The sequence below is a fragment of the Crassostrea angulata genome, chromosome 2 (assembly GCF_025612915.1).
Source record: "Crassostrea angulata isolate pt1a10 chromosome 2, ASM2561291v2, whole genome shotgun sequence".
Taxonomy (NCBI): domain Eukaryota; kingdom Metazoa; phylum Mollusca; class Bivalvia; order Ostreida; family Ostreidae; genus Magallana; species Magallana angulata.
The window spans coordinates 73,990,894-74,014,485 of record NC_069112.1 but is presented as its reverse complement, the minus strand read 5'-3'; the positions used below and the strand labels follow the sequence as shown (position 1 = coordinate 74,014,485).

The 23,592-nt window shown below is 31.2% G+C and overlaps 1 protein-coding gene and 1 pseudogene across 3 annotated transcripts; both read right to left on the bottom strand.

The window, feature by feature from the left end:
• Positions 1-3,277: 3,277 nt before the first annotated feature.
• On the bottom strand, positions 3,278-7,048 carry LOC128172159 (toll-like receptor 4; annotated as a pseudogene).
• Positions 7,049-9,708: 2,660 nt separating this feature from the next.
• LOC128172155 (toll-like receptor 4) lies at positions 9,709-23,477 on the bottom strand. Of its 3 annotated transcripts, none has more exons than XM_052837925.1 (2): positions 23,027-23,477; positions 9,709-15,052 (listed from the first exon to the last, which is right to left on the bottom strand). In XM_052837925.1, the coding sequence occupies exons 1-2, from the start codon at positions 23,229-23,231 to the stop codon at positions 12,771-12,773; spliced, it is 2,487 nt and encodes an 828-aa protein (XP_052693885.1). In that variant the 5' UTR covers positions 23,232-23,477; the 3' UTR covers positions 9,709-12,770. The 3 variants fall into 3 exon arrangements, with proteins under 3 accessions (XP_052693885.1, XP_052693886.1, XP_052693887.1); XM_052837926.1 differs by lacking the exon at positions 23,027-23,477 and adding an exon at positions 21,887-22,207; XM_052837927.1 differs by lacking the exon at positions 23,027-23,477 and adding an exon at positions 17,154-17,236.
• Between the last annotated feature and the right edge of the window lie 115 nt (positions 23,478-23,592).

Genomic DNA, 23,592 nt, shown 5'->3' with positions numbered 1-23,592 from the left:
TCATATACTACTGTATTAAGCCAATTAAATGTATATTTATTTAATAAACTAAGATACAGATAATGTAACCAAATCTTTTGATAAAAAACCAAACAAACATAAAATGACTTAAAGTCATATTGGAATTAACTTAGGATGTAATCAACATTTCATGTTCTTATCTTTTATTTTCTATGTTTTTACCCTTAAAGTTATTTCATTGTCGTTTCAAATGCATCAAAGAACATAAAAACAACAAACAGAATAATCATCACCATGGCTGCCACTTCATATTTTATTATCATACAAAACGAGTTACCTCGCCTTAAACATTACGTTCATAAATACCTATACCTATGAAGATATTTTTGTCGGGTGTTCCCTGAAAAAAAATTGTATCCACCGTGGTCATTATTTTGTATTTTGCGCTGGTGTAGGTATATTGACCACACCGAGTGATCATAATTTTGCAAGCAACTTCTTTTATGTAGCATGAACACATTCAATACATGTGATATGTGATATTGATCACTGACAAAAAAAAGTTTTTATAAGTCAGGATGTATTTATATGTGAAGTACACTATAGCAATGTAATTACAGGTAATTTGTTTTTACTCACCTATTACAACTATTCTCACTTTTTTTTTTATTCCGGACATTGTCTACATTAACTTAATTTCGTAAATTGGCATTTACAACTTTAAATGTTTTTTTACATTGTTGAGACGTAATTGAGGTTTCAAACTGATACATCCATAATAGATATTTTGATTTATTAATTCGTGTCCATTTCGTTTCTCTAATTAAATATTTTAATCGTAAATTCATGTCCTTTTATAATTTCAATGCATTTTTTAAAATTTATATTTGAAGTACAACATATCATGTTATCAATTAATTTTTAATCATAGATAACCACAATTATCATTTATTTAATGTATTTTTATCATCGGCTACCCAAAGTCCTTGTTATGAATGAGAATTTGTGTTTCTGTTGTGTTATTCAATCACTTTGATGAATTCGCGGGGGTGTTAAGGAAGCATATGGGCAAATAAGCGTCTTATTTTGACTGTTATATTCAAAATCGTGAAATAAGATAATTATTTTGAATAAGATCAAAAACTTAGTATTATCCTTTAAAATAGATGTCAGTGCAATAAAATCGGGTAGTACATTACTGCCACATTGGTACATTATCACGTGACAACTATAAATAGCTTACGTATATTCCTTAACATAAAATGAGATAGAACAACACTACCCCGCGGTTTCCAAAATAAAATAAGCATACCAAGTGAAAGCAAAACATCTCAGTTTAATCAAAAATGCTGCTAGAATCCTATGTTTGTCCTTATTAAAAAGTTATTTATCCGGTTCTAGTAAAACCTTCCCAACTTTTACATAGTTTGCACGGAAAACGGTAAATTGCATCAATTCAACACACAACATGGGATTCTAGCAGCACTTTTCAATATAAGCATTGATCAAACTAACGATACGTATAAAATTTAAAGTTCAATATATACGGGGTAGTGTTGTTCTGGTCGGATTTTTACATCGTAAACAACGACAGAGGAAAGCCTGGCTGAGAAATAAAAGCAAATTTACATACCTTTTAGCGAATGATTGATAAAACTAACATCTTCCCCGGTATTCTTATGTTCAATTCTCAATAAATCACACCACAATACTTTATTAGAGTTCTTAGATTCGTTATATTTTGAATATGTTTACAATGCTTTCCGATCAAATTCACACGACATTCAACTTTTAGTAATGACGTCATCGATGTGTAAATCTACGTAACACAAACTAATTTCTGGAAAACAATTGTCTTCAGTATTTTCTATTTGTTTTTGATCTACATTTCTTTGCTTAGATATTTGAATATGTACATGATAACTAAGATTTGTGATTCCACGGAATTACATGCAACTCAGATTCCATATGCTTCCTTAACACCCCCGCGTTGTAATTAAAGTTTATACACTCTTTAATTTGAAATAAATAATTTGATATATTAAAGAACTGTACAAATCGATTTTCAAATTTAGCCTTTCATTCAAAAATCATATTGTTTTTTGTAAACTCATCACATGATGTATCCATTCCAGAATTAAATTTCTTCTCCTTAAAATTAGCTTTTAAGACCTATTTATCATTACAAGGGGAAAATATGAGTAAAAAGAGACTTCAGCAGTGCAATTAATTTCTAAGTAAGCCCATTTCAAAGTCAACATTAATATTTTTAACTTCTTGTCCATTATATCCGAGTTAAATATATGTTCTAATTTTTTTTTTTTTTTAAAAAACGTCATGTATTATTTTTCACTGCGACTGAACCAAATAACTGTTTTCTTTTAATTCTTAAGAAAACTTCCCTTTGAAACTCAAGAGCATTGATTTTTTTCAGTACAGTAACACTTTTGTTTCCAATGTAGTTTCAAATCAACTTATTTGTTAATGTTTATGAGTAATTATACAATTTAGATTTTAGAAAATAAAATATTCAAAAACATATGTAACATCACTCGAGAAAACAAATGAAACAAATTAAACAAAAGATTTTTTAAAAAGAAAATTCCCGTAAAGATAGCGTTGTTGGAAGTAACTAGATGACACCCTCTTTTAAGAGACTAAACTAGATGACACCCTCTTTTAAGAGACTGTACATTTTGAGTACAGATGGCTTTGAGCAGCTTGATATTTTCATTCAATGTTTTGTGCAAAGCTATTCAGTATTGAGCTTTTATTTAAGGGATGAATTCAATATGTATTTATACGATGCAAAATGGTTTGGGACAGTTTACACTTTATAAACCGCGAAGCGGTTTATAAAAAAGTGTAAACAGTTTCAAACCATTTTAATATCGTATAAAACTAATAAATATTGAATCATTGCTTATAATTTAATTTTTTTACTCTTCATTGTAGATAAAAACGGTTATTTGACCCTTAAAATGACGTTCAATAGTACAAAATTCAAACCTAACATCAGGCGTATTGATACGTTTTTGACGTAAGTCTTACTATGACGTAGGCAACATTCTTTATACGATATATAATAATTTTTAGCCAATCAGAAAGCGCGTTACAACCAGAAATAAATTATTTAAAAATAGCATTCAAATGTAGATTAAAAAAAATATTACTTATGTATTAAATGAATCGATTGACAGAAAATTAAATCGTTCAACTAAACAAATGATGCATTGTGTTATCTTTCTTACCTTAACGGTTGTTCTATGTTGACACATAAATGACAGGGTTCATATCACCAAAACGGACACTCGACACAATTTATTAATCCAAAAGTGATATTTTACAACAAAAAGAAAAAGTCATTAACTTGGTAATAGTGTTTGGCAGTTAATGATGAATCAAGTTCTTCACGAATCTCTCGCTGAAAATGTTAATACGTCTAAAAATAGTAACTTTAACCTATTTATTTCACCAGTATTTTGTTTACTAATAATTTTGCTGTTTTGCTATTAATAGAAACACTGAAAACTTTCCATGTAAACATTATAATCCAGATAATAAATAGCACGATAAGAATCAAATACACAAATAATTTAATGAACAGGCATATGTCCAGATAAAATAATCACATTAAAACTTTGTGTAAAAATATGTACAGTTATATCTATACATTTTCATTTAATTTCATTTAACCATTGTAAGTTCAAAAAGGCCAAATTTCCAAAAAAGGGTTCAGAATTTCCTGGTTATTTGCGCATCTTCAAATTATGTCATCATAATTATATTTAGGAATTTGAGAGATGTGCTACAAATAGAGCAAATTTTTTAAACTTTAATCAATATTTTTAATATTTCAGGTTCAAAAGGTCAAACATTCCAGAAATATCTCTGGACTGGAATTTTTTCGAAAGTATGCTCATTGATTTACAATGAAGTTCTTTAAGCCTACACAGTTACTTGAAACTCTTTTGAGTGGTTTAATAAGAGTTGTGCTAACAAGCATGGTTTTGAATAAAATAAACAAAAGTTTCAGTTGAAAAAATAAAAATATGATGGAATTTGAATGTCCATACAATGAGCACCCTTCCACTTGGTGTCAAGAAACCTACAACATTTTCTTTCAGTAAAAGAATATAATTTTCAGCTCAAAGAAACAAAATCTATAAACCATTTGATGCATGAATCTTTACCATTAAATGAGTTACATAAGACTGATCGTTTGATTACAAAAAAAATCAAAAAATAATAGAATAAAAATTTAAGGGCGATATGCACTAATCGTGTCCTTATTTCCTATAAGTTGAACAATATTCTTTTCAGTGGTTTAAGAGGAAACAGACAAATACACGGTTCATAAATTAACTGACCTGAATTCTTAGTTCAACATTACCTTATTTCAAAGAGAAATATAAAATTGTAATTTTCGAGTAATATGCACCACTAAACAATATGTAGAAATCTACGAAGTTTACCAAAATTCTTTACAGCGATTAAAGAGGAATGATTGACGAAGGAATGGGGCAAAGGGCAATACTGTGTATACTTTTAAGGCAATTTAATGTTTATATATTTCATAAACAAAGATATGGATGGAGCAGCAGGAAATATTAATGATACTATTAAGGCAATTAAATGGCAGGCATAAAATGGTTGAAAGTAATAGTTGCAATTGATTTAAGATTAAATCAACATTACATGTTACTATCACTTACTCTGCATGTGTTCATCAAATATATCACAAAACATCAAACATAATAATCATGAAAAAGGAAGTTGAAATCTTTGAACAACAACTTTCAGCTTGTCAATCTGATCCTGAAGCCAGCGTCTCTCCCAGTTTGGATCGAAACGCTGCGATTTCAATCCCGCTTTCCTCTCCTGGATACTCCAAATACGAATTACTATCGACAAGGTCCATCAACTGAAGTGGTAAATGTTTCATTGTTCCTTTCTCTAAAGCAACCAAAAATAAAACATTCTGTCCGTTCCGTGAATAAATCGCTTCCATTCGCGCCATATTTAGTTCGAACATACACCAATGAGATTGCAGAAAATGTGACGTCATGAAACAAACAGTGTGTCTGCTGCAGTGAATCGCGTTGGTGATGTTGTCAGCTATGCCCGTTCCAGGGATAAAATCTCTATGATGAATGCATAATCGCAAGTTACATTCCTCCTCGAGATATTTTACAAGGTTGAAGACGAACAGTCGTTCCTCGTCTGCATACGAAATAAAGGCATCGAAGCGAAAAGAACTCCGATCTTTCTCCTCGCATGAATGATTTTCGCTCTTATATTTTTCTTTGGCAACATAGTACATATATCGTAGTTTCCATCGGTACCTATAGAGTATTCGGCTCATTGTGGTTGTCATGGTAACGATGATTAATGTCGTCATCAGAACTATTATCAGCGTGTAGGATGAACATTTTTTCTCCAAAATCTGAACGATCTGTCCAATTTTATTAAATGAAGCTGCCGTTTCATTTCCAAGCGAGCAGGTATAATTATTTACACCAACAAACTCATTACATTTAGAATCACGAATCTACCTAAGAAAGTCAAGATTTTCGCAAGAGCATTTCAAGTTGTTTCCAACCAGATTAACTTGAATTGTACGTGTTGCGACGGTATCTAATGAGGACCGTGTATCTGGACCTAACTCTGACAGTTGGTTGTAGGACATATCTAGCCTGGTTAAGTTTCTCATATGATCAATCTTTACAACAAAGTCGCTTAGTGCATTGTAGCTCAAATTCAAATGTGACATATTACAGTTGTGCTGGAACACTAGTTTTGGAAGATGGGCGATTCTGTTAAATGAAAGATCTAGATTTGACAGCCTTTTTTGATACATGAACAACTCACCATTTTTATCGTTTTCGAATACCTGTGCCAAGGCATTGTTGGATGCAATTAAGAACTCAAGACTGATGAAAGGTTTGAAAAATGATTTGGCAATAAACATGCAAAAACTTGCTGAAAAATCAATGTACTGAACGTGTTCAATACCACTGACTGGACCAATAGCTTCATAGAAAATGTTTCGCGATACAAATAAATGAGTTAGCTTATTGTGATGTCCGAAGGGTAGGAACGGAACGGACATTTTGTTTAAATTGTCGTGATAATATAGTTTTTGTAAATTCCTCGGGATATAAATTGTAAAGTTTGCCTTTTTTAAATTATCATCTGGATCTACAGGAAAAGAGATGGGAGTAGAAAGGTTGTCATATTTTTTCCAACTGTTGCTGTATTTGCTAAGACCTTCACAATTACAAGTCGAAATTCTAGAATCATTACATTGTTCAAAAAAATCTCTGTTCGTACCAACCTGGTGAAAAGAATTTTGAAAGCTAACGTTCAAAATTTGTACGTTTGAAAGGGACGCAAATTCCATGATGTAAAATCCGAAACTCAAAACGTTGTCCGCAATATTAAGAACGCGTAGAGATCTGGGCAACAGGTTTAGAACACCTAGTTCGAAACTGCTTATTCGATTCGAAGCTATATTTAGTTCTAGAAGTCCCGTATGCTGTAAAGAGGCCACGTGATACAGTCGCATTATTTGGCTGACTCCATATGTACATTGCAATTTCTCAAAATTTAGAGTCTGTATTTCTGAAGACTTCAAATCATGTGATACGTTGAACATAACCTCGATCGTTAAAATTCTGTTGAACGAAATGTCTAAATTCCTCAGATGTATATTCGATTCAAAAGTCCCAATTAAAATTTCTTGGAGCTTGTTTTCCGAAAGGGAAATATTTTGAAGTAGTTTGTATCTAGCAATCGAACCATTGTCCAACGAAACTAGATTATTATTCGAAATGTCTAAGTATAAAAGATTTTTTGGAAGCGATTGTGGTATTTTTGAAAATTTATTATTCGCTAAATTGATACCAATAACGTTTTCTTGAAAATATGGAGCTGTATTCAAAGATAGATCAGAACAATCCGCAAACAGTTTTCTTCCGACGTCATAACATTTGCAGTGAGTGTTAGTTGAACACTTGGATCCGCTCCCCAAATTCATAATTAAGACAACCATGAACAGGATGAGTATCCAATTTAGAGCAAACATATCTGAAATAAAATGTTATTATTTATTACATTACGCTACCATATTAAACATTTTTTGCACATTTGTGAGGAAGATATACAATTTTTTCATTAGAATCTTAAAGTTGTAGTTTCTCTGAATAATTCACATAATAAATTGTTATTTTTTTTTTATATGTAAAATGTAAACCATAATTTATTTGCAAGTACTTTTTTCAGATTCCACCGATGGTGAAGTAATTACCGGCGACTTATTTTTGCACTCAATAAGTTTTATTTTTACTATTACACCCATATGCTGTGTATCGTTGCACCTGACAAAAAATACCTAACTAAATATTAGTGCTTTTTATCTGCTTGAATAGGACTGGTAGGAATGGAGTTTTGTTTAAGATTAGCATTGCACCAGATATTAATTGTAATGATGAATGTTATTGTTTTCTTGCTATGCATTCAACATTTTCAATAACGATGCATTGCACACGGCGACAATAAACAAGATAAGCTTAATAATGTTACTTTATGAGATAATAAGATCCCCCGAAAAGAGAATAACAACTCTTACACAAAGGCGTGTCTTACCTTTTTTTTTCTTTCCGATGATTCTAAATTCTAGTTTTGATGGTCCAACATGTAATAGTCGAGTTTTTCACTGCTTTTAACGTATTGCTAAATGGAATTTCCACTCCCTGTTTCCGTTTAGGCAGCCAATCAGGTAGAAAAGAAATACAAAATAGGCATCTTCAATAATGACATCGTTTTTTCATAATGGAGAAGTTTTCAAAAACTAATCCCTTGACAAGAATAAGAAATGGGTCTTAGAGTCAAAAAGGGAGTGGCTTTCAAAAATGAAACACTCACAATACAAACAATACAATACAGACAATAGAATATTAAGGTTTTTGTCTTTTGGGGTGGGGGGGGGGGGGTACGTCTTTACCGCCAAATGATAATTGAGGCCACAATTGCTTTGTGCTAAATGCCAATGATAGGCACTACCCAAAAAGATTTTTAAACTAAGTAAATGATTTATGTACCGTGGTAAACTATTCAATTTTAGACGGAAATAACTTTGGAAAATTAAACTGGATTTTACCTGTGCTTTTAAGATGTGTTTTCCTCTGATATCCATTGAGGGAAATGTTTCTTACTTTGATAGTAATCAAAATATGATTTATTCAAGACAAATGTTTACAACATCAAATTTATTTTGTGTTTTAATGGGTGGCTACATCAAGCGTTTGAAATTATTTTAGAATGGCTTCACACAATAAACAGGTAATAATCATCGGTACACAAGCACTCAGATAAAGCACTTCATTCTTGATGCTTCCTTTATCGATTCATTTGCAAGTAGATTACGCATAACATTAAAGATGATAATTTTTTGGGAGGAAATAGCTACCAAAAAAGCAATTATCATAAAGCAATATCTTATGCAAAAATTGTAGAAAATATTTCAAAATTCTTCTTATTTCAAAAAGCAGGAATTTGTGCAAACCAATTATAGTTTTAATGTGATAGTCACGCTCTACTTTACACATGCTTTCGTTTAGCGATTTGTAATATTAAGATTTATTCGATGAGTTATTGTTTATGTTTATACAGATGAATGTTAGTTTTCGAGATGTACTGTAAGCAAGCTGCAAAGCTCAGATTTCATTATTTTTATAAGCTTAACGAGGGTCATGTCATGTTTTTGTTAACATTTATCAGAGAAGCTGACATTAAATATGTTACGAGACTTTTTTTTTAATTTTCTATTCATTTTGAGCAAAAATAAAGTGTTTCTAAAATTTGTTAAATACAAAGTTTTTAACCTTGTATTTCATTATGAATATGTACAATAAATATATCTTTGGTTTAATTTGAAAAAGAAGTGTTAATTTCGATGCTCAAATAACATTCAGGTTTTTTGAGGATTTGAAATACCCTTATAAAGCATTGTAAACAAAGAGCATGGTACAATAAAATATTTTCAAATAAGTTCTGACGATGTCCTTTGCAATCAGCTGCAGTTAAATCTGGACTATAAAGCACAGCAAAGGCTTTTTTAATTGAAAGAGATTAGCATAAATCTACAAGTAAATACTTTTAATTTAAAAATTCGTGGCGTTTTTGTGTAATGTGGTTTCATTAATAGGGCATGGTCAGAATTTTGGTAAAAAATTATTTTCCTCTTTGTTTTATTTACAATATTTTTGTAAGGCATTTTGTATTGAAGACAAACAATGTTTGAATGCCAGTCATCGAATTGAAAGCGAGATAGAAAACTCAAAACTCTTTGTCACGTAAACAAAGCTTACGTCACGTTGTTGATGAAACTTAAATGTTGAAGTAAAAATTCTACTTTATTCAAAAACGAATTAGAAGAGGAGAAATCAGCTTGAAAACAACGTTTACGGGTACTAGTATATTGATCCAATGTAACCAAAAACACGGCACGAGGTATGTTTACATGACAAAGAATTGTGAGCTCAATATCTTGTTTATAACTCTAACACTGACACTTAAATTGTAATTGATTTCTAATGATCAATCACAATTTAAGTACCCGTAAACGCTGTTTTCAAGCTGATTTGCCCTCTTCTAATTCGTTTTTGAATAAAGTAGAATTTTTAAACATTGTAAACAATAAAAATTGAAAAATAAGATTAGACGAAAATTTAAATTGATGTTCGTTGTTTTTGATGTTTAGTTGATCCTTGAAATTAAATGTTCATTGAAGTGTAATTTTAATAACATATTGTATTGACAGGATCACTGTCCACAGATATTATTGTCATTTTCACATAATCCAAGAATTGAAGCCTCTGAATAATGTTGAAATCAAAGTGTATGGTGATACAATGTACAAACAAGACAAGCAGATGAAAATCACACATTGCAACAGGAAGTTCACCAAAAGGAAATTCCATACAAAATCAGATTGAAACATGTTGATTTGACAAGAATGCGATTTACACTGTCAAACACTGAACCTACAATACTAATTAAATTTGTTGGGTGATAAAGATGCTAAAGTAGGATACGTAATGATGATTCAATATTCAACTAGTTTTCTTTTTGATAGTGATATTAAACTTCTTGAAGATTTCATCATTTGTATTTTTTTTTTTGGAAAAAGTTTGACCCCTTTCAGTCATTGAAAACCTTAAATTGTGAAATGCCATCGTTTGATTATCTTTTTTTAAAAGTAGAAAATGAACATGAACGTTTTTAAAAGAAAATAATTAAAAAATATATTATAACGAACCTGACGTGTAAATAAACAGTTTTTAAATACGTTTCCGTGTCATTTTTCTGCTCTCTCAGTTTTATAAAGAAACCTGTTGTCCAAAACAACATGTCACATACTCAGAAAAAAATGCGAATATACAATACCTGTATACATATAATATATGCCGGATTTATGTGTATAAAAATAAATTACCTTAAAAACCTTCAGAAATGTTAATTTTTTATACAGGAAACGAAGAGATTGCTATCTTACAATAAAGATGTAAAACGCTGTAAGAAAAGGGACCCTTATTTCAAATTGTCAAATTCAGAACTGTTAAATATCTAAAAAATAAATTAGTTAGAAAGTTAAGAAAATGCTGTTTGTGTAAGATTTAGACAAAGAGAACATTGTAAGAAAACGTAATATTATTTCTGTGTGTCAAATTAAACAGCCTTATTCTCCAGTCCTGCCAGATCTAAGGCTGGGTCAGTGAGTAAGGAATTGCTCTATATTGTCAGTAGACTAACTATTCATTTCTAATCATTTTAAAGATTACGATATATTCTTCTGAACAATGAATACAAATTATAAGACAAAACAAAGAAAACAGGAAACCTTATGTTCAACTCATTTACAAATTATTATGAAAATTAAGACCAATAAAATATGTATTGATGCTTTCTGTTATTTTCCTTTTTGGTTATTCATACTCCCATAAAACGTAGTTATAGTTTAATGATGTGGCCATATAAATAAAAAGGAAACGAAAAATGCATCGATAAACAAACGAAATATCTTAATAAATGAAGAACATAAAAAAGCAATCATGCTAGGCAATATATATTTTAGAGCTTTTATTTATCTCATTTTTCAAGATTTATCTCACCGACAGTTTAATAGGTTATCCTTAAATTTCATTTTTTTTCCTACGCACAACTGTATACCCATCCTTCATTACCCTTTTTGTATAACCATACTCAATCTTTAGCTTCAGGGCATTAGAGTTTGATCTATTTAAGATCTTGGTTACAGTAAGAAATGGTGCAAAGAATTCGAAACTAAAATCAAATACATGACAAAAACGAAGAACAAACTCCCGTCGAAATTGATTTCATTCACCGTCATTAAATTGTTCAATAATCCAGCATGTTAAGCTTATCAAATATGCATTTTTTAGTCTTATTGTAACATAATTTATCAAGTTTTTGTGTAAACTTATTGATATCTTTTTTCCCAGTGGGTTGGTTTTTTTTTAAATTTTATGAGGATCAAGTGTTATAGCACAAAAATATTACTAAATGTTTTCTATCAAATTGTAATATGTTTCTTTTTCTTTTTCACTATTAATCACAATTGCTGCCATTTCATATTCTATATCATACAAAACGAGTTACCTCGCCTTAAACATTACGTTCATAGATATCTATACCTTTTGGGATATTTTTGTCGGGTGACTAAAATATCAGCACTATGTATGTTCCATGAAAAGAATTGTATCCAACGTGGTCATTATTTTATATTTTGCGAAAGTGTAGATATAGTGTTGACCACAGCGAGTGTTCATAGTTTTGCAAGCAACTTGTTTTATTTAGCATGTACAATCGTGAAAGATGCGATATATGATATTGACAAGGGACAAAGGAAAGTGTAACTTTTATATGGCAGGATGTATTTATATTTGTAGTACACCATATCAATATACTTTCCTGTTACGACTATTCTCACTTTTATATGTCAAGATGTATTTATATTTGTAGTACACCATATCAATGTAATTAATATGTATTTACTTTCTTGTTACGAATATGCTCACTTTTTCTTTCCGGGCATTGTCTACATTTACTTAATTTTGTAAATTAGTGTTTATATCTTTATGATTAGTTTTACATTGTTGAATATTAACTGATTTAACAAAACTGATAAATTTATATAAGATATCAATTTTGATTTATTAACAAGCATGTCTTTCAAAAAAATAAACACAAGTTTAAGATGAAAAAAAGAAATAATGAAATTTGAACGTCCATACAATGAGTACCCTTACATTGGGTGTCAAGAAACCTACAACGTTTTCTTTCAATAAATGAACATAATTTCCAGCTCAAAGAAACAAAATCCTATTAGCTTTTTGATGCCTGAATTTTTACCTTAAATGACTAACATAAGACTGATCGTTTGATTATAAAAAATTGAAACATAATAAAATGAAATTTTAAGCGCAATATGCACTAATCGTGTCCTTATTTCCTACAAAGTTGTATACTATTCTTTGCATTGGTTTAAGAGGAAACAGACAGAAACACTGTTCATAAATTAACTGACCTGAATTCTTAGTTCAACCTGACCTTAATTCCAAGAGAAATATGAAATTGTAATTTCCGAGTAATATGCACCACTAAACATTATGTAGAAACTACGAAGTTTATCTAAATTCTTAAGAACGATTAAAGAGAAGTGACTGACGAAATGATAAAGAACGGATAACATTCTTTATACTTTTAAGGCAATTGAATGGAGCTTGTCAGTTTGATCCTGCTGCCAGCGTCTCTCCCAGTTTGGTTCGAAACGCAGCGATTTCAAACCCGCCTTCCTCTCCTGGATACTCCAAATACGAATTACTATCGACAAGATCCATCAACTGAAGAGGTAAATTTTTCATTGTTCCTTTTTCTAAAGCAACCAAAAATAAAACATTTTGTCCGTTCCGTGAATAAATCGCTTCCATACGTGCCATATTTAGTTCAAACATACACCAATGAGATTGCAGAAAATGTGACGTCATGAAACAGACAGTGTGTCTGCTGCAGTGAATCGCGTTGGTGATGTTGTCAGCTATGCCTGTTCCAGGGATAAAATCTCTGTGATGAATGCATAATCGCAAGTTACATTCCTCCTCGAGATATTTTACAAGGTTAAAGACGAACAGTCGTTCCTCGTCAGCATACGAAATAAAGGCATCGAAGCGAAAAGAACTCCGATCTCTGCCCTCGCATAAATGACTTTCGCTTTTATACTTTTCCTTGGCAACATAGTACATATATCGTAGTTTCCATCGGTACCTATAGAGTATGCGACTTACAGTGGTTGTCATGGAAACAATGATTAATGTCGTCATCAGAACTATTATGATTGTGTATGACGAACATTTTTTCTCCAAAATCTGAACGATCTGCCCAATTTCATTAAATGAGGTTGCCGTTTCATTTCCAAACGAGCAGGTATAATCATTTACACTAACAAAATCAATATGTTTAGAATCACGAATCCACTTAAGAAAGTCTAAATTTTCGCAAGAGCATTTCATGTTGTTTCCAACCAGATTTACTTGAATAGTACGTGTTGCGAATGTATTTAATGAGGACCGTATCTCTGGACCTAACTCTGACAGTTGGTTGTAGGACAGATCTAGCCTGGTTAAGTTTCTCATATGATCAATCTTTACAACAAAGTCACTGAGTGCATTGTAGCTCAAATTCAAATGTGACATATTACAGTTGTGCTGGAACACTAGTTTTGGAAGATGGGCGATTCTGTTAAATGAAAGATCTAGGTTTGACAGCCTTTTTTGATACATGAACAATTCCCCATTTTTATCGTTTTCGAATACCTGTGCCAAGGCATTGTTGGATGCATTTAAGAACTCCAGACTTGTGAAAGGATTAAGGAATGATTTGGCAACAGACTTGCAAAAATTTTCTGAAAAATCAATGTATCTAACGTGTTCCATCCCAGTGAGTGGGCCAATAACTTCGTAGAAAATGTTTCGCGAAACAAATAAATGAGTTAACTTGTTATTTAGTCCGACTGGCAAGAACGGAATAAACATTTTGTATAAATTGTCGTGATAATAGAGTCTGCGTAAATTCTTCGGGAGGTAAACTGTAAAGTTTGCCTTTTTAGAATAATTATCCAAATTTTCAGGAAAAGAGATGGGAGTAGCAAGGTTGTCATATTTTTTCCAACTGTTGCTGTTTTTGCGAAGACCTTCACAATTACAAGTTAAAATTCTAGAATCATTACAATGTTCAAAAAAATCTCCGTTCGTACCAACCTGGTGAAAAGAATTTTGAAAGCTAACGTTCAAAATTTGTACGTTTGAAAGGGACGCAAATTCCATGATGTAAAATCCGAAACTCAAAACGTTGTCCGCAATATTAAGAACGCGTAGAGACTTAGGGAGCAAGTTTAGAACACCTAGTTCGAAACTGTTTATTCGATTTGAAGCTAAATTTAGTTCTAGAAGTCCCGTATGCTGTAAAGAGGCCACATGATACATTCGCATTATTTGGCTGACTCCATATGTACAATGCAATTTCTCAAAATTTAGAGTCTGTATTTCGGAAGACTTCAAATCATGTGATACGTTGAACATAACCTCAATTGTCAAAATTCTGTTGAACGAAATGTCTAAATTCCTTAGATGTATATTTGATGCAAAAGTCCCAATGGAAACTTCTTGGAGCTTGTTTTCCGAAAGGGAAAGATTTTGAAGTAGTCTGTATCTAGCAATCGAACCATTGTCCAACGAAACTAAATTATTATTCGAAATGTCTAAGTATAAAAGATTTTTTGGAAGCGCTTGTGGTATTTTTGAGAACTTATTCTTTGCTAAATTGATACCAATGACGTTATCTTGAAAATGTGGCGCTGTATTTAAGTTTAGATCAGAACAATCCGCAAACAATTTTTTTCCGACGTCATAACATCTGCAGCGAGTGATAGTTGAACACTTGGATCCGCTTCCTGACTTCATAGTTAAAGAATAAATGAACAAAATGGGTATCCATTCTATGGCCATCATATCTGGAAAAGAAAACATTTATTTTAGTGATCGTTGCATTCAAACATTGTTTTTATTGATAGGGTTAAAAGTATGTACTGTTCTTAAGGAAGTTGGGTTTAAAAAAAAAAAGATGAATGTATCTTATTTTGTTTTACATATGATTTGTTAAGGTATTATCTTTATACCGTGTATTTCTAGTTAAGAAGATTAAAATGGCCATTATCAGCTAGCCCTTTAACACTTTCTCTCCATCAGCTTTTTTTTGTAATCTATTACTCAATCTCCCCTTTTTTGTATCACTCCGTATGATGTCTACATATAGAATAATAATTTTGTTTTCTTCAAAATATCATATGCGCATTGGTCGTCAATAATAATAATAGTAATAATAATCAACGTCTTAAGGATCTGTTATTAAACGTCGATTTATATTTTTGTTGTACGAAAGTCATTTTCGTTCTTTTAAATAAGTATTCTCGACCCAGACAAGGTACTTTTTTAATAGGTAAAATTTCATTCAAAAAAACTACAGTATTAGGCATTCGCTGCATAAACGTGAGGAAGATATAAAAAAAATAAAAATTCATGAGACACTTAAAAGTGTAGCATCTGAATTATACATGCAATGAATTGTTAGCAATTCAAAAAAAAAAAAAATTTTATTCGCGACGACTTTATTTCATATTTTAGCGAAGTTAAATAAATTCAGGACGACTTATTTTTGCAATCAGATCTTTTTCCTTTTTCTTAATATTATTTCACCTATATTCACATAAGGACAGGTTTAAGGTGAGGAATATTCGCGATGACGATGCTCTCGCAAATATAGTGAAAATTTTGTCTTATGCGGATAATATGTTTGTTGAGAACATAGTGTTTAACAGTTTGTTTGGTAATGAGTGATTAATGAAGAATATATATTTAAACTTTTTTGTATCAATTACATCTCTTAGTTGATCATTTTATTTATGAAAGTTAAACAGATCTATATAAGAATGAACTCCAAAATGTGCAATTATGTACACAAGTCCTGAGTTATAACACATGAAGTATTTTTTTTCTAATCATTTATTTGATTTGAGAGGCTCCTCAGAGATTAAGTGTTGATAATGATCGTACATTAATTTCATTTTATGAACTACGACACTTGATTGATTAGCTTAAAACATGTACATCTTATAAAGAATGGTCTAATTTAATTACAAATAACTGCAGAACTGTACCTGTTACTTAATGATAGTAAGAACATAGCTACAAGTTCGGCATATTGCATAACATCCACTAGCTATGCACAACATGTGTTTATTTCAGTCCTATCTCGTAATCCCATGTAGTAAAACAATCTTTAGGTATTTTTCAACTGGATTTATCTTCTTCATTTCCTTATAAAAACCCCACAAAATTATGTAAGAATTTTAAAATAAAACATAGAATACCAACACGCAGATAGGGTAAGGCAAATGAGTATAATGATTGCGGGATTTATAGTCCTTTGAAAAATGTTTCTTTTAAATGAAAGCAATGCTGTATATTTTTAACAAGTTCACGTGTTCACTTAACAATCTTTGTTCGTCGGAATCGATTCGCTTACTAAGGTAATTGCACCGTAGTATTACGTGAAAGTTTAAGTTATAAATAGATCATTTTTTACTTTAACAAAAAAAAAAAAAAATAAGAAGTGTGACTTTACTCCTCAGAGGTTCTTTAGTATGATTGATATAATAATTCAAGTAGTTTTATCGGTAGTTAGTCAGTTGTTAGTAACAGGAACTGTCGTATTATTCCCGCCAACAAAGGCTACCCAGTCTATACAAGTATAAACAATGTTTAGACACAGTATTTCATAAAAATAGTCAACTGCTACCTAGTTTATATAGGTATAAATTAGTAGCCATTAACTTCAGTTCCCTACAATTAAATGTTATGTTAGATAGTAAAAACAGTCATTCCTTCTTGAAGTTTACAATGCATAAAATTTTACAAAATTCAAATATAACGTTTACCGCACCGGTTTGTAACATAAGCCCTATTGTGACATATCTAATATTTTTCAGCCACTCAAATAGCGCATTAAAACAAGAATTAAGTTCTTAACGTATACATTACCAAAAAAACCCAGACCTTTGTTAATTGACTCTATTTACACATACTGTTCTGGCGTTCTTCTTCGTGCACATTACAATTGTAATGAATTATTTCGGAACCATCTTTGTAGAAATGAATCATTAAGCAAGGGATATGCTCAATATGATATTATCAAGTACGCAATTCCGTATTTAGATAGTGTGAAGTACATATTCAAAACGAAACTAGTTACTTAAACCTTTGATCATATTTTTGGTTTTAGTTTCAATGTTTGTGTTGGTTGATGTTTAAACGAATTTATAAATCACAATAACCAAAAAATATTTGCGGTTTTTTTCTGCAATTTTAGAAAAATGTTTAAGTGCTGACTTTATACATTATGGTGTATGCTTGAATTTATTCTAGTTTTTGCTTTAAAACATTATGTCTGATAAAAGCGTAAAAGTTATATGCTTAAATGAAGTATAACTCATAAAATAAATTTTAATATTTTTTTATATTCGTTTGATTACAATGCAGATGATCTAGGGGGAAAACATTCTATTGATTTTAATTTGAATATGCGTTCTATAACGATAGGATACGCGTGGCTTTAAAAGTGCTTTGTGACAGGAAGGATGGTAATTCACAGGGTTAATCTCTATACACGTACTTAATTACATCATTCTACTTAGGCCGTTCACGTACATCTACTTAGTATTACAATGTATTAAGGTCGGAAGTGATTCTTATGAAAGCGGAAACTATTTTGAATTTACATGTTCTTTTCTTTAAAAGTCTCGTCATATCTTTTCATAATGTATCTTAAAATGCGCTAAAAAAATGAGGCTTACATATTTATTTGATAAATATGAAATCAAATCAAAAGTTTGAAAAATACAATCTTTTCACATTTAATATTTTTTCCACGAAAATCAAATTCACGAGCAAAATTTGTTCATGTTGTGAATTTAATGCTTAGCTGAATGTTCCGTAACAACAGATTATGTCTAATTAATTACTTAATACAAAATGTTTTCGTTCTACAAAAAAAAAAAAACATTTGCAAAGGACATATTAGTTTTCAAATGATTTGTGTACCTCTTCATTGGTGTCGTTATTAACCTATGGACACATATAGGAGAATTATAGTCAATCATTATACGTTCTGGCCATTGTTTGGTCTTGATTTTGTAGTCATAACAAACATTATTTTGCAAATCAATTCATAAGAAGCCTCATCAATTACAGTTTTCCTATTAAATATGATAATTTCAAGCAGTAAACCATAAACCATGACTTTGTCCAAGCCACTCATTGTGTTATATATATGGTTGTTAAGTAATTTGTATTTTGAAGATGTTTGCTATAAATAAAGAATTGCAGTTTTGCTTTAAACTACATTTGCTTTAATCAAACAGAAAAATACCCCCCTTCTTGTAAGGAACAACGTTTTAATAAAAAAAAAATTAAAGCAGCAAACCATGTAGATATCTTATGACCGTACTTCACAAGTCCTCTTGGTCAAAATCACAACAGTTTGTTTACTAGTGCATCTTTCACCTTACAGTGTTGTGTCTTCTTTTATGATAATTGGGCATTTGTTGATTTGTTTTCCTGTTTATGTATGGACTAATCAAGAAGGAGTAAATTTCTTTATAACGAGGACATTTCAATACCTGTGCTTATATTATAGTATTATCGCAAAACGTACCTAATTACGTTAATAAACTAATTCGTGATTATAATTTTGTTTTCATAAGATATAAGTATAACAAAAAAAAAATACAAAGTTTTATTAATTGTTTAAAGAAACATTCACATCATAAAGTAATTTAATGAATTTAACGGTAATTGGCTGATTCGTAAGGCGATATATGTAAACACAATTCGGGAAGTTATAATTTCTTTACAAGTAATAGCTTTCCAAAAAGCTTTCCTGACTAAACAAATTTATTCAATGGAAGCAAAAAGCATGCGTGACTAAACAAATGTAATCAATGGAAGTATGCCTGTTTCATTTAGGGTATCTGATAAGAATCGAATTTTAATTTTTCGCTGCTGAATGCTGATCATACATTCTAGTGCATGAACATGTATGTCACTTAAAATTAAATTATTTCATTAAATGTTCAATCATAAAAAATAGGAAAGGATATTCAAGCACGTATTGTTTTCGAAAGAGTGTGGGGGCAGCTTCATCCAAAACATCTTGACAAGCAATTAATAAAAGGGCAAGTTCTCAAAATCATGAAGAAAAAAATTCTACTTAAAACTTTAATTCAATTAGATTCCTTAATTCAGTTTCATTTATTACATGCTCCGACAAAAGTGGAGGAGGGCAGATTCATGATATATCCATTAATCATATATGTATATATTACATGCTCTGACAAAGTTGAGGGGGGTAAATCCATGATATTTCTATTTATTATATATCTTAAGTTAAGAAAAGAGCATGCTGCAAAAAAGGGGGAAGCAGCCACCACTCCCCACCCCTGTCGGTACGTGCTTGCGATGTGTACACAAGGTGTGCTGGAGTATTCTTCTGTGATCCCAATTTGGTCTAGGCCACTAATCGGTGCGCATAAACTGTGAATGAGACATTTTGGCGCGAAGTCCTGCTTTACCATTCACGCAACGGCTGAGATCTCGATCCGATGGTTTGAATAAACTCATCCATTGGCATTGATCCATGGAGATGGGGTCAAATGAAATTTTTGACATATATTTTGTAGCAACTACATTTACTATACTTTGGATCAAATGTCTGGGAAGAAATTTATCGAATTTACACACACACTTGACTAGCAATTGATTCATGTAGTGTTGAGGTACATTTAGTAAGACACGTGAGTTTTGTGCTCCTTTCAAGATGAATGAAATCGCCCAATTGATCGAAAATCGGGTAACATCCCAAACCGGCGATTTAATTCCTACAGTGAACATTCAAGCTCTATGAATATATATTTGTTTTAATTCTAACTGATGATTCTTTGGTAATGAGGACAACCCAACACCAATTATTACTTACGCTGTACCGTCATAAACAATATGTAACAGTGAACATTCAAGCTTTATGAATATATATTTGTTTTAATTCTAACTGATGATTCTTTGGTAATGAGGACAACCCAACACCAATTATTACTTACGCTGTACCATTATAAACAATATGTAACAAATTGTTGCAATGACCCCCCCCCCCTTTTTTTTCACCGTTCAAAAATAGCTAATCTATTTTTAAATCAGGATTACAGACGTGCATGGTGAACAGCCGTTTTACTTGAAAACTCTTCTTCACTGATGTTATTACATCCCATATAACATTCTTATCAATGGTGAATGTAAATGCAATTGTGAATAAAAATGTTGACACATTAAACATGCATCGGTCAATCTTTTTTGTAAAAAATCTTGATATTGCTTGCTCCCATTGTCTGTGCTGTTTCGGACGTCAGGCAAATAATAATTTTAAAAAAACATGGCATTTATTGATAGGTTGTATTTATTGTTAATCTATAAATTAACACGCATACATAGTAAGCCTAGTTTTCTTAAATTGATCTGTTCAGAGCATGGATATACGTTTGTGGTCGGACAACGAAGGAATTATATGAATTGTGAAAAGTACACAAATACAACGCCACATTCTTATCTATAATTTTGTCTATTTTTATATATGTGTCGAATCGTTCGTTGGTTGTATTCTTCAGTTCTTAAACGACTGAAGTCTTTAAATGAATCAATAAATATTATTTGTGTAGTAATTTATCGCTGTATAAGTCATAAAAACACCATAAAAATACGAACCTGCTCATAAAAAACACCATAAAAATACGAACCTGCTCAAAAATTTGTAATTTAAATTCTAAGGATTAGATTTTTATTAAAATGATGTATGAGTAACATACATGTAAATTTCTTCCAACCTTTACGCACAAGTACTTTTATGATTTTTCTGTTAATAACATAGACCGATCCTTTCATTTTGGAGTTCCGAATAACAAAAAAAAAACCCGGACTGAAAGAGAAGTGAGCGGTGAACGTTTTAATACAAATTGAGTGCACGGTGAGCGCTTTGTGAACGGTGAGCGCGAACGGAGCGGAGTGGAGAACGCAAGTGAACGCACTTTGAACGCACGGTGAGCGCACTGTGGGCGCACGATGATCGCACGACAAAATGGGAAAATAGAACGTTTCAGGGACTGTATTACACAGTTAAACATGAATTTGTTAATCATTTGTTAATCAAGTATCAATTATAAAGAAATCATTTGTATGTCTGCTAGTGATCAAACATCTGTTTTAATGTCAAGCTTTTTCTGATCGAGTTGGTAGGCCATACCGAACAATCATTACACACTTATTATTTGTACAGCATTTTATCAAGGCCTGTGTTTGATCTGTTTTTTATGTTAAATCCTTTCATGATTTTATATTTCAAGTCTTTAAGGCATTGTATACATCGTTCAATTGTTATTTAAACCAAAAACTATAATACATCATCAAAACACAATACACTTAATAATTAGACTTAATAAAAATTACTAATGTATTCAACACGTGCTTTAGAAATGAAACACGGGACTTTTTGTTTTTAACTTCCTTGAGTACTTAATTGTTCTTTATTTTGACAAAACGTCAGTTTTTGCGTTACCACTCTTGTATTTTTCAAAAAATCGTTTCAATAAAAACCTGCTATTTTTTTTAAAAGAAATGACAATAAGGAACTCCCAAGTGGCCACTTATTGCACAAAAAATACCAAACAAATTGACACTTTCCTTACCGTTTGGTCCTTCAATATTCAAATTTTGAGTTTTTGTTTTGAGTTCCTGCTTTGGTTATTTGCTCGGCCAATTGATCAACACTGAGGAGGTTTTGTTTTGAGTTTCTGCTATGGTTATTTGCTCGGCCAATTGATCAACACTGAGGAGGTCTTGTTTTGAGTTCCTGCTATGGTTATTTGCTCGGCCAATTGATCAACACTGAGGAGGTTTTTGTGGAATAGACGCAAATCTCTCTCGTATGTTAAATGGTTTTAATTTCCCACAAACGTTTCAAGTCTTTAGCTCCCTCCTTGAGTTGAAGAACATTGCGTTGAGTATTTATATATACTATTAATACTTCCGGAATTTTTACATGTGATAGCAACCTATCAAGCACATGAAGGATTGAGAAAGATTCATTTCATTTTCGAGACAGGAAAAATGAACTTAATTGATGTACTTCATCTCTGCGATATTTATTGCATATTTATTTAACTTGTCTGCTTTATTTACCATCCTTCTTAGCTAACAATCAATCTACATGTTGCTGGGGTGATTTGTTTTCATGGGCATTTGTAAACATAAAGTTTACGCTTGATTGAATCAATTTTCAGTACTTTCATGTTTATTTAAGTAAAAAACAATACTAGAGATGAAAACCATTTTAATTGTAGATTAAGTATAAGTTTTTCTTTTTAAGGAAATCATACATTTTGAAAATGGCAACGAGTATCTGGCCATCTAAATAGACTAGACCATCCAAATTCAATTGACATCATCTAGAATAATAGAATGATTATTTAATTGTCAATGCTTTACTTCCGCTTACAATTTTTTATTCCTTTGAATATTTATACATGTAATTACCGCTCAATTTTCAATCGATTTTCCTGCCGTTGCTATTAGATTTAAACAACTGTGTATATAGATTCAAACAGGCAACTCAATTCAGTTTACACAAGTCTTGTTATAAATATATACGCATTTTTGTCAGTATTAGATAATTTGATTATAGTTCACCCATATTTTTTAGGCTGTGATTCAAGACTACCGATATTGTTTTTTATTCCCGTTGTATTGCTAAACTTAATGAGTTACATTTTTTCTGTCAAAATATTCCATTTCTTTTTTATTAAATTCTGATCTATATAAATATTTACCCATTGTTCCCTGCATCAAAACAGTTCTCACCATAACGTAATCAGCGACCTGTTGACTTTTAGCGTGGTTAATGTTTGTTAAACAATTTCCGGTGGAGCATGCACTTGTCTCGTGTCGGACTTTCCAGGTTAATAGGATGTTTGAAAATTTATCAATAACGATGATTTTATTGAAATAGTATTCCCATTGTATGTACTCCGTCATAGAATAATTGTTTTCTAAAAAAAAATGAGAATGGCAATTGGTACAGTGTACCGTAATCACAATCGACGAGGTCTAGTATATTTCAGAAGAATTGATCATTTTGCAACAATAGACGATGGAGATCTACTACTAAAATTAATTTGCAACAATGTCCTCCAAACCGGATGTGCCTAATCCGTCAAACTTTTTCAGAACCAACCTCCGCCGGAATAGACAAGTTTTACCGTATTATCTTTTCACTAACAACTCTCAGAGTAACTAGATATAGTTATCTATTTTATGGTTACATATTACATACTCGACACCGCTTCATCCTGGTTTTGGCATATATATATATATATATATATATATATATATATAT

Bases quoted from the DNA above. Each gene is read 5' to 3' on its own strand.
- LOC128172155 (XM_052837925.1), bottom strand. From the start codon at position 23,231: ATGACGGAGTACATACAATGGGAATACTATTTCAATAAAATCATCGTT. The intron at 15,053-23,026 runs GTAAATATTTAT...TTTCTTTTCCAG, and splicing joins TTTGATGCAGGGAACAATGG to ATATGATGGCCATAGAATGG.